This window comes from Typopeltis vanoorti, chromosome 21 (assembly GCF_054136105.1).
Source record: "Typopeltis vanoorti isolate ZY-2024b chromosome 21, IOZ_Tvanoo_1.0, whole genome shotgun sequence".
Lineage (NCBI taxonomy): Eukaryota > Metazoa > Arthropoda > Arachnida > Uropygi > Thelyphonidae > Typopeltis > Typopeltis vanoorti.
Window position 1 is genome coordinate 108240555 of NC_143569.1, and position 16516 is coordinate 108257070.

Consider the following 16516-nt stretch of genomic DNA (forward strand, 5'->3'; position numbering starts at 1 on the left):
GTGATTTGCGTTTTTTTTCTCGGTGGCAATACCGATTTTCGAATCGATTTCAGCGGAAATCTGCACATTTCTGTTCTCAGGTGGCATTGCTTTCGGCTGTAGTTTCATTCCTGCTATCACGGTGACTTGCATGAATGCAGCAGTACTGTAATGATGAGCGATACCATGATTTTTCAATCACAGTATGAATTGATATTGCAGAATTTCTGCAACATAATTTAGCATGTGAAAGTTGCTTTCAAGTTGCGGTAGTTGATTATCCATGTTAGTAACATGGAGAAAAAAAGAGAAAATGTATTTCGGTAGAAGAAAAGATGGCAATTCTGCGATGTGTAAATTGGCATGCCGGAACACGTGTGCATTTAGCATAAGATATTGGACTCTCCGTGTCCACTTTGAACACGATAGTAAAAAAACAGGTCAAGCATTGAACTCAATGCAAAGCAATCTGGTGCTAAGTCAAAAAAAAAAAAAGCAAAAACAATCAACAATTAAAGATTTTTTTAAATAGATAAATGTAAGTACATTGTAAATTCATTTATTTTCAGTTATTAAATTTTGTAATCTATATATGCAGACTCACATACTAGCAGTAAGTCATCTTTTAGCCTTTTTTTAATTTTTTTTTACATTTCCTGGTATTTACACTTTCCTGCTATTTGCACTTTTTTCCATCAGTCCCCTGAAAAGTGTAAAAAAGGGGTTTTACTGTATATATTTCGTTATGAAGGATCATCATTACGGGTATAGACCATATTGGTCTGTTCCGGTCACATCATCCATCCAATATCCTTTTCTGAAGTCTACCCTGCCTTCTCTTTCCAGTTGGTTTATATTTTAGTATTTGTCTAGGATATCAGGTGTTGGCCATTCATTTTACATGTTCAATCCATTTTTGTTTATAATTGTTTAGTTTTTCTTCTATTGATTTTGTTTTTAGTTCTTTTAAAAATTTTTTTAAAGAAATTTCTTTTATTCTTCATTTCTTTTTTGATCTAATATGTATTTTGCAGTTCTTCCCATAAATCTCATTTCACTTGTTTTTATTCTTTGTGTATCTTGTTTGTTTATTGCCCAAATTTCACTGCCATATAATAATGTGGGCACTGCCTAAAGTATTGTATATTTTCAAGCGTGTTTCTTTTCGTACTATATTTGGGTTGAGTGTTCTATTTATCAGGCCTATAATCTGTAAAAATTTTGAAGTTTTTAATTTTATATCTTTTTCTCCTTCATATGATATTTCACATCCAAGATAACTGAAAGCATTTATCTATTCTATTATTTTATTATTAATAACTGTTTTGCTTTTAACTGGAGAGTGTCCACAAATTACCATTGTTTTAGTTTTATCTATGGAAATTTTCATTCCAAACTGTTCTACTATAATGTTTAAATTATATATTGCTCTTTGTAAATTGTCTTCCTTGTCTGATATTATTACCTGATCATCTGCAAATAATAGTGTATTTATTTTGTTATTCCGGGAAATTTCTAACCTTGATTGTTTAAGGTGTTCCACTGTATTAATATTTCATTAATATAAATATTGAAAAGTGTTGGAGAAAGAGCCATCCCTGTCTTACTCCTTGGTTTATAGATCGTTTTTCAGACAACTTTTCATTTATTTTTATTTTTATTTCATATATATTATTATCTTTATACTTATTTAATATTGCATGTAGTAAAATATTAGGTATATTTATTCTTTGTAATATATCAAATAGTATATATCTTCTTTGTCAAATGCTTTTTTGTAATCTATAAACAAAAGATGAGTTTCCAAATTAAATTCTCCTCTTTTTTCTATAAGTAGTTTTAAACAGAAAACTGCATACATTGTAGAGCGTCCTTTTCTAAATCCATGTTGACATTCTAATAATATTTTTTCACTGTATATTTTTAGTTTTTCATTAAGTATTCTGCTATATATTTTGTAGTATGTATTCAATAAACTAATACCTATGTAGTTAGCAGGTTTTGTTTTATCCTCTTTTTTAAATATAGGTATTACTATGCTTGTATTCTATGCTATTGGTATTTGTCCGTTTGTATATATTTTATTTAAAAATTTTAGTAATCTTTGATGAAATTTTTTTCCAGCAAATTTATACAGTTTGGAGTTTATCCCATCTTCTCCTGCTGATTTGCCATTTTTTATTTTAGTTAGGGTGTCCTTTAATTCTTTCATTGTTATCATATCATTTAAGGTATTTTGTAAGTTTCGGTGTAATTATTTTTGATGCCGGTATTATCTGTCCAAAGATCTGTAAAGTAATCCAAGAATTCTTTTACATCTATTTCACAATTTATATCTGCATTCATGTGTTTAAGTATTTTGTACGCACTGTTTATTTTGTATATGTCATTTTCTAGATGTGATACAAATTTTTCCCAGCTTTCTCTGTGTCTCTTTCTGGTTTCTTTTGGCTATTGCTCATCTTTTTTTATATTCAATTTCATCTTCTTGTTTTTTGCTACTTCCTGTCAAATGTCATCTCCTTCCAGGAGGTTGATTACCATGAGCTTCCACCATGTACAGTTTTGTGCTTCTCTTTTGCAATCTTCATAGGACAGAAAGGTCCAGTCCTTAATATTTCCCATCCAATCTGTTCTTTGTCTTCCTCTTCTTCTTTTTCCTTGTATCATTCCTTCTAGAAGTGTCTTTTGTAGGGATTCATGCCTTAGTATGTGACCAAGGTAGGTGGTTTTCCTTTGCTTAATGGTTTTCAACAGATTCCTATCTTCTCTAATCATCTCTAATATTTCTAAATTAGTTTTTTTGGCAGTCCATGGGACTCTAAGAATTCTTCTGAGGATCCACATATCAAAGGCTTTTAGTTTATTTTCACAATATTTTGATATTGTGTAGGTTTCTGCTCCATATAGCAATGTTGACCATATGTAGCATTTGGACAGCCTAATTTTTATTTTTGTGTGAATTTCCCTTGTGGTCAGAATGTTTTTCATGTTTATGAAGGTTGATCTAGCAATTTCTATTCTTCTTAATATTTCCTTTTCACACTTTCCATTCTCTGTAATTAGTTAAACCAATTATATATAACTCTCTACTTGATCTAAAGTATTTCCTCTAATCTTAATATTTATGTCGGGTATTTTCCCTTTTTCTCTTGTTACCAGCATGGTTTTGGTTTTTTTGAAGTTGAAATTATGTCCATATTTTTCACTTAGCTTCAGCATCTCTTCCAGTAGATTTTGAAGATCTTTTTTATTTTCAGCTAGCTGTACTGTATCGTCTACATATCTTAAGTTGTTTATATTTCTGCCTCCTTTAAATTCTTCTAATTGGTGGAAGATATTTTCAGTATAGAGTTTAAACAATATAGGAGAAAGAACACAGCCTTGTCTGACACCGTTCTTTACTGGGAATTCCTCTGAGATTTCTCCTGGTATTTTTATGGAGGCAGTTTCCTCCAAAAATAGATTTATCAGTAATCTGATATCTTTACCATTTACTCCTAAATTTCTGATGCATTTGATTAGTTGTTCATGTTGTATATTGTCAAAGGCCTTTGTGTAGTCAATAAAACATAAGTAGAATTCTTTCTGTCTCTCCGGATATCTTTCTATAATAGTTCTAATGTTGAAGAATCCTTCTCTAGTTCCTTTATTTCCTGGAAACCAGATTGTGTTTCGTTAATTTCCATTTTGATTTTATGTTTATTTCTTTCTAGGTTGATATATAACATAACTTTTGCTATGTGACTGATCAGACTGATTGTTCTGTATTCTTCACATTTGATTGTCTTCGATTTTTTAGGTATTGGAAGGAACGTTGAGTGCTTAAAATCTTTTGGCAGGTGTCCAGTTTTGTATATTTTGTTACATATGTCAGTCCGTGATTGTATAGCTTTATCATCTATAACCTTTAGATATTCTGCCATAATTCCATCCATTCCTGGAGCTTTTCCTGGTTTCAGTTTCCTAATGGCATTTGTTACTTCCCAGGTAAGAATAGTAGGCCCTTCCAAATCTTTTAGCGTTGGCTTATGTTCTGACATTATTGTAGAGTTCCTTTGAATACTCTACCCATCTATCCCTTGTTTTGTCTTTCTCCATTAGGATGTTTCCACTGGTATCTTCAATGCAATGAGAGCCTACCCTTTTGCAAGATTTGTTAGTTAGCTCCCTAACTTTTTTCATGAAGTTCTGTGCTTTTGTACTTTTTGTCCAGAAGTTCAATTTCCTTGCATTTGTTGTTGAGCCATAGTTCTTTTGCAATCCTACATTCTTTTCTGATCTCCTTGTTTAGGTTCTTGTATTCAGGACGATTTTTGTGTTTCTTTCCTCCATCATTCTCAGCTTGTCATTCATCCAGGGTTTACTCATTTTATGCTCAAATTTGGGAATTGTTTTCCTTTCTTTTAATGTTGCACGGTGATCAGCATTCATTTTAGAAATTATGGACTTTACAACTGTGTTATAAATAACATTTAATTTCCCAACGTTTCGATCTTCATATTAAGATCATCATCTAGAGCATATACAAATATACAGGGCAAGCTGAGTTGCATTACGTACAGTAAGATAGAGAAACAATGATTTGATCACATGTAATTCTACTGGCATGACCTCTAGTGAAAAAAAAAGTAACAAATTAATTAATTATTTAGAAAATACATCAAGCTAAATTTCATTTATGATAACATGAGCAAACATTCTTTCTTATAGATACTTTTCTCTTCAGTAAAAATGATGTCCTATTTTTAGCATTACAATTGTTATTTTTGATTTAGGATCTTGGATTATCTACAGCCCTTTATAGTTACTCTTAGAGAGGAAGGTTCCGTGGGTCGAATATGTGGCTTCCATATGTTTGGGATTTTTAGACCATCATGATTGTTCAGATTGGGGTAGTTGATAATAATCTTACAGGCTTCCTTAAATTTGCATTCATACCATGTTTTGGTGTGATATAAACAACTTGTGCTTTTCCGGTCAATTCTATGTAAGGTTCAGGGCATGATCAGAAAGGCTAGCTTCACCATAGTTATTATAATTAATGTGTCGTTTATGTTCTTTTTGTCTGATAGGAATTGTGCGTCCTGTTTCCCCCTATACAGTGATACCTCGGCTAATGAATGTTTCGGCTAACGAAGATTTTATTTGATGTTTTTCGGACTCGGTTAACGAATGTTTTAGTGGATGCACACGCTAACATAAAGCAGCAAACATCTACGGTTGGCCCATTCCAGGATAGCATGGGATGAAGTGTCAGTTAGGACACTTAATCCTGCATGGAAAAAGTTATGGCCAGACTGCTACAAGATAAGAAGTGCTGTTTCCAGTGTTCAAGATGCTGCTTTGGAACTTGCTGCTGAAAATGCTGACATTGTAGATAAGATAGTCTCCTTGGGAAAAGCATTACATTTGGAGGTAAATGAAGAAGATATAGAAGAATTAGTTGAAGAGCACTCAAAAGATCTGACAACGGAAAATCTTGAAGAATTGAAAAAGTAACTGAATCAGGAAAGAGATAAGGAAGATAAAGAGTGCTCATCAGAGGAGGAGGAGGAGGAGAGCAATAAAAAGGGAAGAATGCCAACAGATGACATTAAAAAAAAATGCTGCACTACTGGGAAGAGTTTTAGTCTTTGGCTACAAAGTGGCATCCCAACAAAGCTGAAATGAACAGACTTTGTTCCTTGGTTGAAGACAAGTGTCTGAATCACTTTAGAAACATTCTGAGAAAAAGAGAAGTTCAATCAACTTTGGACAGATTTTTGACTTCTCCTTTAGCAAAGAGACAGAGGCCAGCTACTGAAGAAGAGGATATTTACCTTCAATAAACTTTGAAAATTTGGAAGAAGAATAGTAAAAACATTGTGTACATATATTCTGTTTAATCAAGTGTATATAATAGTGTAAAGATCATCAGTTTTTCATTCTGCTTTCCATTCTCCTTCTAATTAGATAGCTGTTCACCTCAGCGTTTGGTGAGTTTTTGCCCTTTTATAGTGTGCTTTTTACTATTTTATAAAACTTATCTTTAAATAGTAGGCAGCATCCAGAACAAATTAAACGATTTTCTATAGAAACCTACAGGAAATCACGTTTTGGCTAACAAATGTGATTCCGGAACGAATTATCTTCATTAGCCGAGGTATCACTGTTAATGGGATATTACAGGTGCAATAAATACTGTATAATCCGAGGTAGGCCAGCAGAGGGAGTGGATCTTTGGTTGAGTTGAGTAAGCTTCTTAATTTTGCAGGAGGTTTAAAGGTGACTTTGAAGTTGTATTTTTGTAGTATTCTGTTTATTTTATCTGATGTCCCTTTAATGTAAGGAATGGTTGTAGTTTTATTGTAGTCTGATTTATCTTTGTTTTTTATTCAGGACTTGTAGAGAATTTTGTTAACAGTGTTTTGGCTGTAACCATTTTTTGGAAAAGTATTGCTGATAACTTTAAATTCATCTTTCAGTGCAAGTTCATTGGAGCAGATCTTCAAAGCCCTGTTTTTTAGAGTACTAATGACACCTAGTTTTTGTGTTGGTGGCAGTGGTAGGAGTTTATGTATATATATTGGCCATATGTGTTGGTTTCCGGTAAACAGTGAAGGAAAGATTGCCAGAAGGAAGACGTGTGACAAGTGTATCTAGAAACAGAAGTGTGTTCTGTTTTTCAATCTCAATTGTGAACTGTATGCGTTTGTGTTGTTTGTTTAGGTGGCTAAGGAAAGTGTCTAGAGTCTGGTGGCCATGGGACCAGTTCGCGAAAACATTATCAACGTATCTCAGCCAGACTTTGGGTTTTAAAGGAGAGGAATCTAAAGTATGTTGCGCATAATGATCCATATAAAAGTTAGCAATAGTGGGGGGGGGGATAATGGTAATCCCATGGCTATGCCTTCTTTTTGTAGGTAGAAAGCGTTTTGCTATACAAAATAACCAGAACGTAATACATGCAAAGAGCGCCGTGATATCTAGAGGAAATTTGTTCTGTAAAAGATGGATTGGGTCATTGATTGGGGGACATTCGTAAAGAGGCCAGAGACATCAGAACTGACTAATAAATCATCTTTTTCTAATGTAATGTATTTGATTATGTTTATGAAGTGTTGTGTGTTTCTGATATAGGAGGGGAAATGACCTACCAACTCCTTGAGTGTTACCACTAATTTCTTGGCTAGGTGATAATTCAGGCTATCTATCCCTTCGCCTATTGGTATTTTTGTGCATTTTTGGTAGACCGTAAATTCTGGGGGAACGAGCTTAATGCAGAAGTAGTTTTTTGACCATATCTTCAGGCCATGTAGTAATTGATTTATGCAGTTTCTCTGTTTTCTTTTTTTATTCTATTGGTTGGGTCGTAGTTAACGAGTTGGTATGTATTATTGTCCGTGATTAGCAGATTCATTTTTTCTACATAAGTGGTTCGGTTTAGAATAATGGTAGCTCTTCCTTTATCGGCTCTAGTTATTATGATGTTCAGATTTGATTTTAATGATTTTACTGCTGACAATGTTTTCACGATCTGATCCCATGTCTGCCAGATACTTTCCTTAGCCGCCTAAACAAACAAGACAAACACATACAGTTCACAATTGAGATTGAAAAACTGAACACACTTCCGTTTCTAAATACACTTGTCACACGTCTTCCTTCTGGCAATCTTTCCTTCACTGTTTACCGAAACTGACATATACTGGACAATATATACATATAAATTCCTACTACCACCCAACACAAAAAGTAGGTGTCATTACTACTCTAAAAAACAGGGCTTTGAAGATCTGCTCCAATGAACATGCACTGATAGATGAATTTAAAGTTATCAGCAATACTTTTCTAAAAAATGGTTACAGCCAAAACACTATTAACAAAATTCTCTACAAGTCATCAATAAAAAACAAAGATAAACCAGACAACTACAATAAAACTATAACCATTCCTTACATTAAAGAGGCATCAGATAAAATAAACAGAATACTACAAAAATACAACCTCCAAGCCACCTTTAAACCTCCTGCAAAATTAAAATGCTTACTCAACTCATCCAAAGACCCGCTCCCTCCGCTGGCCCACCCTGGAGTATACTGTATTTATTGCACCTGTAATATACCATATATAGGGGAAACAGGACGCACAATTCCTATCAGACAAAAGGAACATAAACGACACAATAAATATAATATCTATGGTGAAGCTGGCCCTTCTGATCAAGCCCTGAACACCTTACATAGAATTGAGTGGAAAAGTACAAGTTGTTTACATCACACCAAAACATGGTATGAACACAAATTTAAGGAAGCCTTTGAGATTATTATCAACTACCCTAATCTGAACAATAATGATGGTCTAAATATCCCAAACGTATGGAAGCCACATATTCGACCCACGGAACCTTCCTCTCTAAGAGTAACTATAAACAGGACTGTAGATAATCCAGGATCCTAAATCAGAAATAACAATTGTAATGCTAAAAATAGGACATCATTGTTACTGAAAGAAAACTATTTATAAGAAAGAATGTTTGCTCAAGTTATCATAAATAGTATTTATCTTGATCTAGTTTCTAAATAATTAATTTGTTAATTTTTTTTTCACTAGAGGTCTTGCTAGTAGAATAGCATGTGATCAATCATTGTTTTTCTATCTTACTGTATGTAATGTAACTCAGCTTGTCCTGTATATTTGTATATGCTCCAGATGATGATCTTAATATGAAGATCGAAACGTCGGGAAATTAAAAGTTATTTATAACACTGTTGTAAAGTCTATAATTTCTAAAATGAATTGGGAATTGTTTGTTTTACTGCTTTTTTCATGCCCTCTTTAAATTTCTGCCATCTGTCTTCAATCTCATCTTTAGTGTATGGATACTTGGTGGGATCAGAAACATTAACAGCAGTGGATTGTGCCAGTTCCTGTAAAAATTTATCTTGTATTTCTTGATTTTTAAGGGAGCCAAGATCATATTTTTCTATGTTTAGAGGTTTCATTGTTTTCTTTAATTTTATTGCTACTTTAATGACCACAGGGTTGTGGTCTGATGCAATATCAGTCCCTGGGTATGTTTTGGCATGTAAGATGTTATTCCAGAATCTTTTTTTAATCATTATATGTCAGTCTGGTTCCTACAGGTGTCTCCGGGACTTTTCCATGTGTAAACTCTTCTAGGAGGGTGTCTAAATAAGGTATTTGCTATTACCAGACTGTTTTCTTCACAGAACTATATTAATCTTTCACGTCTTGGATTTCTATGTCCCAGGCCCTGGTTTCCCATTCAGGAAGAGATCTTTTCTGAGCCTACTTTAGCATTTAAATCTCCCATAACGATAGTTATGTCATCTGATTTAGCGTTGTTTAATGCATTTTCATTGTCTTCGTAGAAATATTCTACATCTTCATCTGTGTAATCAAAAGCAGGTGCATATATTTGGACAATAAAAATATTAAAAGGTTGGGCTGCAATTTTTAATGCAAATATCCTATCACTTAAGGGCCAAAATTCAAGTACGGATTGCATGATCTTATTTTTTAGTACAAATGCTACTCCATTCCTATGACTGCCTCCATATGAGTATATAATTGAATGGCTCTTTCTGTTTATTTTTCCAATATTAGTCCATTTGACTTCACTGATACCAGCAATGTCAATTTTCATTGCTTCAAGTTCTTGTATAAGATTATCTAACTTCCCAGCTTCATATAAGGTCCTTACATTCCAAGTTGCAAGCCTTAAGAGAAGATTCTACTTAGCCATCTTTTAAAAGCCAGATTTTTACTTTCAATTATTGTTTTTATTTCATTGTCCTATATATGTAACTTTTTATTTTTATGATATTTTTTGTGTGTTCCTCGACTTTCATATGCTGCTGATGCGATAATTTCTTTTATATTATTCTATTCTTTCTCAATGTCTTCATTTTCTTGTATTTTTTCTAAGTAGTTATTAATCCTCTTTTGGAATAAATTTCTTATACTTGAATCATTTAATAGTGTTACTATGTAATTAGATTTTGTTTCTCTAGTTTGTATTTATTTATTTATTATTTTTTTGTATTTTTCATAGCCAGTTTGGTGGAAATCTTAGTTTTGCCTGTACTAAATAGTGATCTGTGTCAATTTCTAGCCCTCCTCTAATTTTAACATCTAGGAAGAGGTTTGCTGCTTTTTCATTTGCTATAAAGTAGTCTATTATTGATTTTTGTCCTCTTGCACATCACATATATTAATGTATGTTTTTATGTTTGTAAAATGTATTCATTATTTGTAAATTATTATTATTGTATAATCAATGAGTCACTTTCTATTTTTGTTTGCTGTTGGTTTTCCAAATTTTTGTATATTATTGTTAATTTTTTTCATTTTGATTCTGGCATTAAGATCTCTGGCTATAATTATATGGTCTGTTTTATTTAATTTTTCATATATTTCTTGTAACTTTGTAAAAGTAATCATTTTCTTCTTCTTTTCCTTCTTCAGGGGCATACACTCCAACAACTGTTAAATTTTCTTTATTTAGTTTTAATCACACTTCTAATATTCTTTCATTCCAGTATGTATAATGAGTTATTTTTGCTTTAATTGATTTATGAATCAAATCATTACACCAGCTTTTGCATGTATTTGTTTGTCCACTCCACTATATATGGTATTGTAATTAACTGTCTTTTGTTCCTTTAAGTGTCTCTTTTGTTTCTGTAAGAACTGCAATTTCAATATTTTTGTCATTTATAATTTTATTGAATTCTTCTTCTTTATGTGCTATGCTTCTAATGTTCCATGTAGCATATTTCACGATGAAGGATCATCTTTTTTATTATCGAATTTTGTGGTTACATGATTAGGTGAAGTGTTATATTTTGCCAAAACACTCAGTTGAAGCATGCTGAATTAAATCTTAAACATTCTAAATTAAATTTTATAAACAAATGTTTTGAACAAAAAATACACATTTATTAAAAAATTTTATCAGCTCTTTTGGATACAGCTGTTTTTTCCAACAGTGTCTTATGGATGTGAAACTTGGAACCTAAAGAAGTCAGATAAGAAAAGGATATCTGCTTTTGAGATGTGGTGCTACAGAAGGGGCTGTTGAGGATATCATATACTGAAAATAGACAAATAGATGACTGTTAGAAAGGATCAGTAGAACTTGAAGGCTCCTTAAGGATATTGACAGAAGAAAGTTAAAATAATTTGAACACACTGAAAGGTTGGAAGGAGGGCTTCTCAGAACAGTAATAGAAAGTAAACTTCCTGGAAAAAGAGGAAGGGGTAAGTCTGTCAATGAGATATATGGTTAGGTGTCTGGAGTGACTGATCTTCAGAGTGTTGAAGCCTCCAGAAAAGCATACAACAGGACTGCATAGTGAGAACTGGTATGGAACATCACCAAGCATCTGAGTGACCATATGGCATCTGTGGATATCCAATGAACAGATGGATCTTAATGAGTGTATTTTTTTTTTTTCTCAAAGCTTATATTTATAAAATTTAATTAAGTATGCAGCTTTGGCAGATCATGGTTTGGCGCATCTCAAGTTATTACCAATAATTTGATATTCCTGTTTAAAGTTTTGTCTAAATCTTAGTATTTGTGATGAATACTTCTGACATAGATCCTCTGTAGCTCAGTCGGTATGGACAAAGCCATTTGGTGAAAGACTTGGGTTCGATTCCTGTCAGTGATGTGAGGACTTTTTCGATGAAAGGTGATTTAGCCGTTCTCATATGGAGGTAGGATTTTTTTCACCAGGAAACTCGGGTTTTTCATCTCCCTAGAACAGGCAAACCAGCCCTGTGACACACGAATCTACAAACATGGGACACACTGGGAGGCATAGGTCTAACCACCTTATCCTCAGGACGGGTATAGTTTGGAATGGTTAAGGACAGCTACATAATAGGCCACTAGGCCCAATACATAAAAAGGAAGAAGAAAAGACTTGACATACAGGTAGCAACATTCCAGATATTCTTGTTTATTTTCATTCTGTTTCCTCTCTTTGTCCTACTCATATGTGTTAACCTATTTGAGTTATTTTCCAGAGTGCATCCAGTTTCTTCTATACTGAAACTTTAGTAGACAAAATATTCAGCTGCGCTGGTTGCCAGCAATCTGCAGCCTAGTTTGGGTAGTTGGGCTCAGGTTCCATGTTTCGCCATGTGGAGAAGAGAGTTGGAATGGAGAGGAGAGGCTGGATAATACTTCTTGAGAGGATCATATAGTGTACGTCCATCTCCTTTGAACCCCAAATAATGTTCATATTTTCAATTTTGTTGATACGTCAAAAAAAAAAAACTCGTGAAGCATGAACTGTATGTATATATATATCATAAGAAGGTAACACAAAGATATTACAACAGCATCTTATACCTTGAAAATTACTTTTGTAATTCTCAGTATATTAATGTTTACATCTGCTTCTTGTTAAAGTAAAAGCTTGTTAACCATGCTATGTTGAAAACTTACAGATTCTGCTTACTTGGGAGAATGCTGCTCAAGTATACCAGTACTTTAAACCAAATGTGTTACCTGAATTTGATAGTTATAGGACAAATACTGTGTCTGCTGAGGTAAACATATTTGCTTCTTTCTGATTGAGTAAAAATTATTTCAAAATTTATAAATGCAGTAACTGATTTTTTGCTATACTGTTATATTCTTTTAAAGTTATTTCTTTGCTCCTGAAGAATTGTATTATTCTTTTGTTATGAATCTTCCCCCCCTTCCCTGAAAAGTTAAGTGGTTTCCTTTTTCTTAATAATTATAATAATCTCAATCTTATCACTGAGAATCATAGATATTACTTCTGTTTTATTATATTTTGGTTTGTGTTTTGGTTAATGAACAGTAATAATGTTAGAATCAAATGGTCCATAATTACTCTAGTAATACAGCAATCTATGAAGTAAACATTGCATTTGTGTTGTCATTATCCAATTGTTTGCTGATAATGTAAAATTGAACCAAGACTAGAATTAGAACAAAGTGGTTCATAATTACTCGAGGAATACAGTGATCTATGATTAAACATTACATTTGTGTTGTGATTATCCAGTTGTTTGCTGATGATGATGTAAAACTGGTTAGAGCAATAGTTAATAAAGATGATTAAAATGCACTGACAGTGCAAACAAAGAATAATGGCTGTCAGATTAATGTAGGGAAGTTTAAGGTTATGTACTTTTGGATGAAAAGAATACCTAACAATCAAATATGTACATACTGTAGGAAAGTCGGTGTAATTTAGCACTCATGTAAAATTGGTGATTTTTGGTGTTTTTTGTGTGTGTTTTTCCTTAGAAAATTGGTTTTATAGTATATTAGAACGATTTTCGTGTGTTTAGAAGTATTTTGTGTGTCTTTATAACATATTTTATTGGGACTGTCGCCACTAGAGGGATTCTTAGTGTGTAGTGTTTGTGAAAGCTCCAGATAAGATAAGTATTATTTTCAGTTATCGTTGATAAATTTATTTAATATTGCGTAGTTTTGTTTGCCTTGTGTCTCTTAGTGCATCTTTTGTGTGTTTTTGATGTGTATAATTTATAATTTGATAAAATACGTTGCAAGTAAGTATGCCTCCAGTACGTAGGAAAATGGCGGCCAGTAATGATGGTTCGCCATCTTTATCAAAGAACGGTAATATAAAAGAGATGATTCAGTGTACTAGCTGCTAAATGTACGCTTTGCGGAGTGCGGTCGGAGTGTGGTTAGATGATAATAAAGGAGTGAATTTGTGTAGAAAATGTAGGGAGAATGAGAACTTGAAGAGTATTTCGGATCGTGAGTGTGATATTTTTGTCAAACTTCAGAATGAAGAAAATAGGGATATGACAAGAAACAGCGAAGTTGTACCAGAGAATTGTGAGAGTGTGAATGTAGAAAGTGTGAATGATAGTATTAATGGTTTTACTGAGAATAAAAAAGATGAGATAGACGCAATGAGTGAGATCGCATTGTTGAATGGTGTGATGCAAAGGGCAAAACAGCAGCTAGAGCATATGAGCAAAAGTCGACTGAATGAACCAGCCAATAATAAAAAGTATGACAGGAAAAATAGACGTATGAGTGTGAACATGAACAAAATGAAGGATAGAGTGCTGTATGGAGACTCGTTAGTATGAGGTGTGATAGTAGAGGATTTGACAAAATCGATTTGAGGATGTATTTGAGTCTATTAGAGAGCAAAAGGAAAGGGTGAAAGAAATGATTGTTGTGGCAGGTACGAATGATTTGAAAGGAGACAAAATGGAAATGATAGAAGACCTGAATGAATTGTTTGAGGTAGCAAAAGAAAAGAGTGAGAGAGTTAGAATGATTAGTCTTTTGCCACGGTATGACAGTGAAATGTTTAAAAGGAGGGCCATAATTGCGAATGACTTTATGCGTGGGGGGGTTATGTATGAGGAGTGGTGTGGAATTTGTGGAGTGAGTTCGATGGGCGAAAGGATCTATATAAGATGGATGGCTTGCATTTGAATGGTTACGGTGTAAGAAGACTTGAGAAAGTGTTGCTGAATGTGGTAGATGTGCAAATTCAGGGAAACTAGATTTATTAAGGGGCGGGGAGTAGATATACAGTCCTTAGGGAGGCAGTTGAATGTAAGAATGAATATAATATGCCCGAGCAAATAAGGACAACAAATCAGAGTGGGATAGTTAATATAAGGCATCAAGGTAGGGTTGGGACTAATGGGGGTCTTAAATTCATGTACACTAATGCTAGGAGTATTAGGAACAAGAAGGAAGAGTATTTGGCCATAGTTGGCACTTCCAGACCCAGGTTATTGGCATTAGTGAAACATGGCTGACTGTAGATGATATAACTAGTGGGATTGAATGTGATGGGTATAGTGTGTTCAGGAATGACAGGGAGAATAAATTGGGGAGAGGAGTATTGTTAATGATAGCTGATGAGCTGCAGCCAAGGAGATTAGAAGTTGAATTGCAGGATAGAGAAAAGAGCACATTTGAGGCCATTTGGTGTGAGATTGTGGTGTGAGATATCAGAACTAAATATACAGTTGGGTGCTGCTATAGACCAGGTGATGGAAAAGATGGTGTTGACAGTATGCACAAGCAAATAGAAGAAATGAGTGGAGGGAGGGTGATTATTATGGGAGATTTCAACTATGGTCGTATTGATTGGAGTGAGGAGAGGACACATGGGAGGAAGGAATTGGATTTTATGCGGTTATTAAGGGATAACTATCTGCAACAGCATGTAATGGAAAATACTAGGGTTCAGAGAGTGCTTGACCTATTAATTACATCTGAGGATTTGGCTGTAACAAATATGACCACATTGCCACCAATCGGTGAGAGTGATCATAGTGTCTTGACTTGGGAGGTGGCTAAAAGTGTAGAATTTTCAATTAAGACAGGGTACATGTGGAATTATCGACCGCACGGTTAGCCTAGTGGCTTTGCGCTTCACAACCATATGCTTGGGGAAGGAGTGTCCCAGGTTCGATTCCCGTTGTAGACGTGAGGAATTTGAGGATCTTCCTCAGGCATAGCCAAGTTAGCCGGTCTTGGGCGCAGTCAGTAGGGTTTTTTCCACCAGTTTATTTGGCATTTTTCATCCCGCAAACAGGCAAACCGGCCCGTGAACATACGCCTCTACAGTCAAAAATATGTCCCCCCTCCCCAGCGGCAGACCAGGTGATGGGTCGGTTGGGAGTAGTACTAACAAGAAGTCGCATCTAAAAGTAACACGCGGACCCTGCATGGGAAGCAGGAATAATGCATAGAAGAAGAAAGAAAGAACATGTGGAATTATCAGGCTGGAAAGTATGACAAGCTTAGGAGTTTGATTGGTTCAGTGACATGGCATGTACAACTGCAAGGACTAGAAGTCGATAGTTCATGGGATGTAGTTAAGAAGTGTTTGCATGAAACAATGGCTGACTGTATACCTAGAGTCCGAATAATAAATCAACTAGGAGTTAAATGGATGAATAACCATTAAGCTTGAGCTGCAAAAAAAGAAACAACTATGGAGGGAATTTGAGGAGAAAGGTGACCAGCAGGCACATGAACGGTATAAAGCACAGGCCAGAAGGGTAACGACTGTGGTAAGAAATGCAAAAAAGGATTACGAAAGAACATTGGCCATGCAGGCTAAAGAGAATCCTAAACAGTTTTTTAGGTATGTAGCAAGTAAAAGGAAAAATGTACATGGCAGAATGATTTTAAAGAATGCCGATGGTAGGGAGGAAACTGAATCAGTTGATATAGTTGAGTTACTGAGTGAGCACTTTGTAAGAATATATCATCCAGGTGGTGACATTGCAGAAACGAATGTACCAGTAGAGCATACGGGAATTGTGGTGAATGAAGTGGAGGTGAGTAGTCTATTGCATAACCTCAATGTCAATACATCTGTGGGATTGGATGGTATATCAGCTCGTGTTGTACGAGAAGCAGCTAAAGAATTGTCAGTACCCTTGGCCATTTTGTTTAATTTGAGTCTCAGGTCTGGGTTAGTCCCGAGGGGGTGGAAAGAGGGGAAAATAGTTCCACTCCATAAAGGTG

The 16516-nt window shown here is 34.4% G+C and overlaps 1 protein-coding gene across 3 annotated transcripts in view; it reads left to right on the top strand.

Moving 5' to 3' along the window:
- The window catches only part of LOC150095180 (calcineurin-binding protein cabin-1-like), a 1028489-nt gene that overhangs the window by 539266 nt on the left and 472707 nt on the right, over positions 1-16516 (top strand). For all 3 annotated transcript variants that reach the window (XR_016550194.1, XM_090411711.1, XM_090411712.1), the window contains exon 28: positions 12448-12549. Coding sequence is in view for 2 of the 3 variants with exons in the window: in XM_090411711.1 (XP_090267837.1) it covers positions 12448-12549 (102 nt within the window). In the remaining variant the exon portion in view is untranslated. The remainder of the gene's footprint in view (positions 1-12447; positions 12550-16516) is intronic.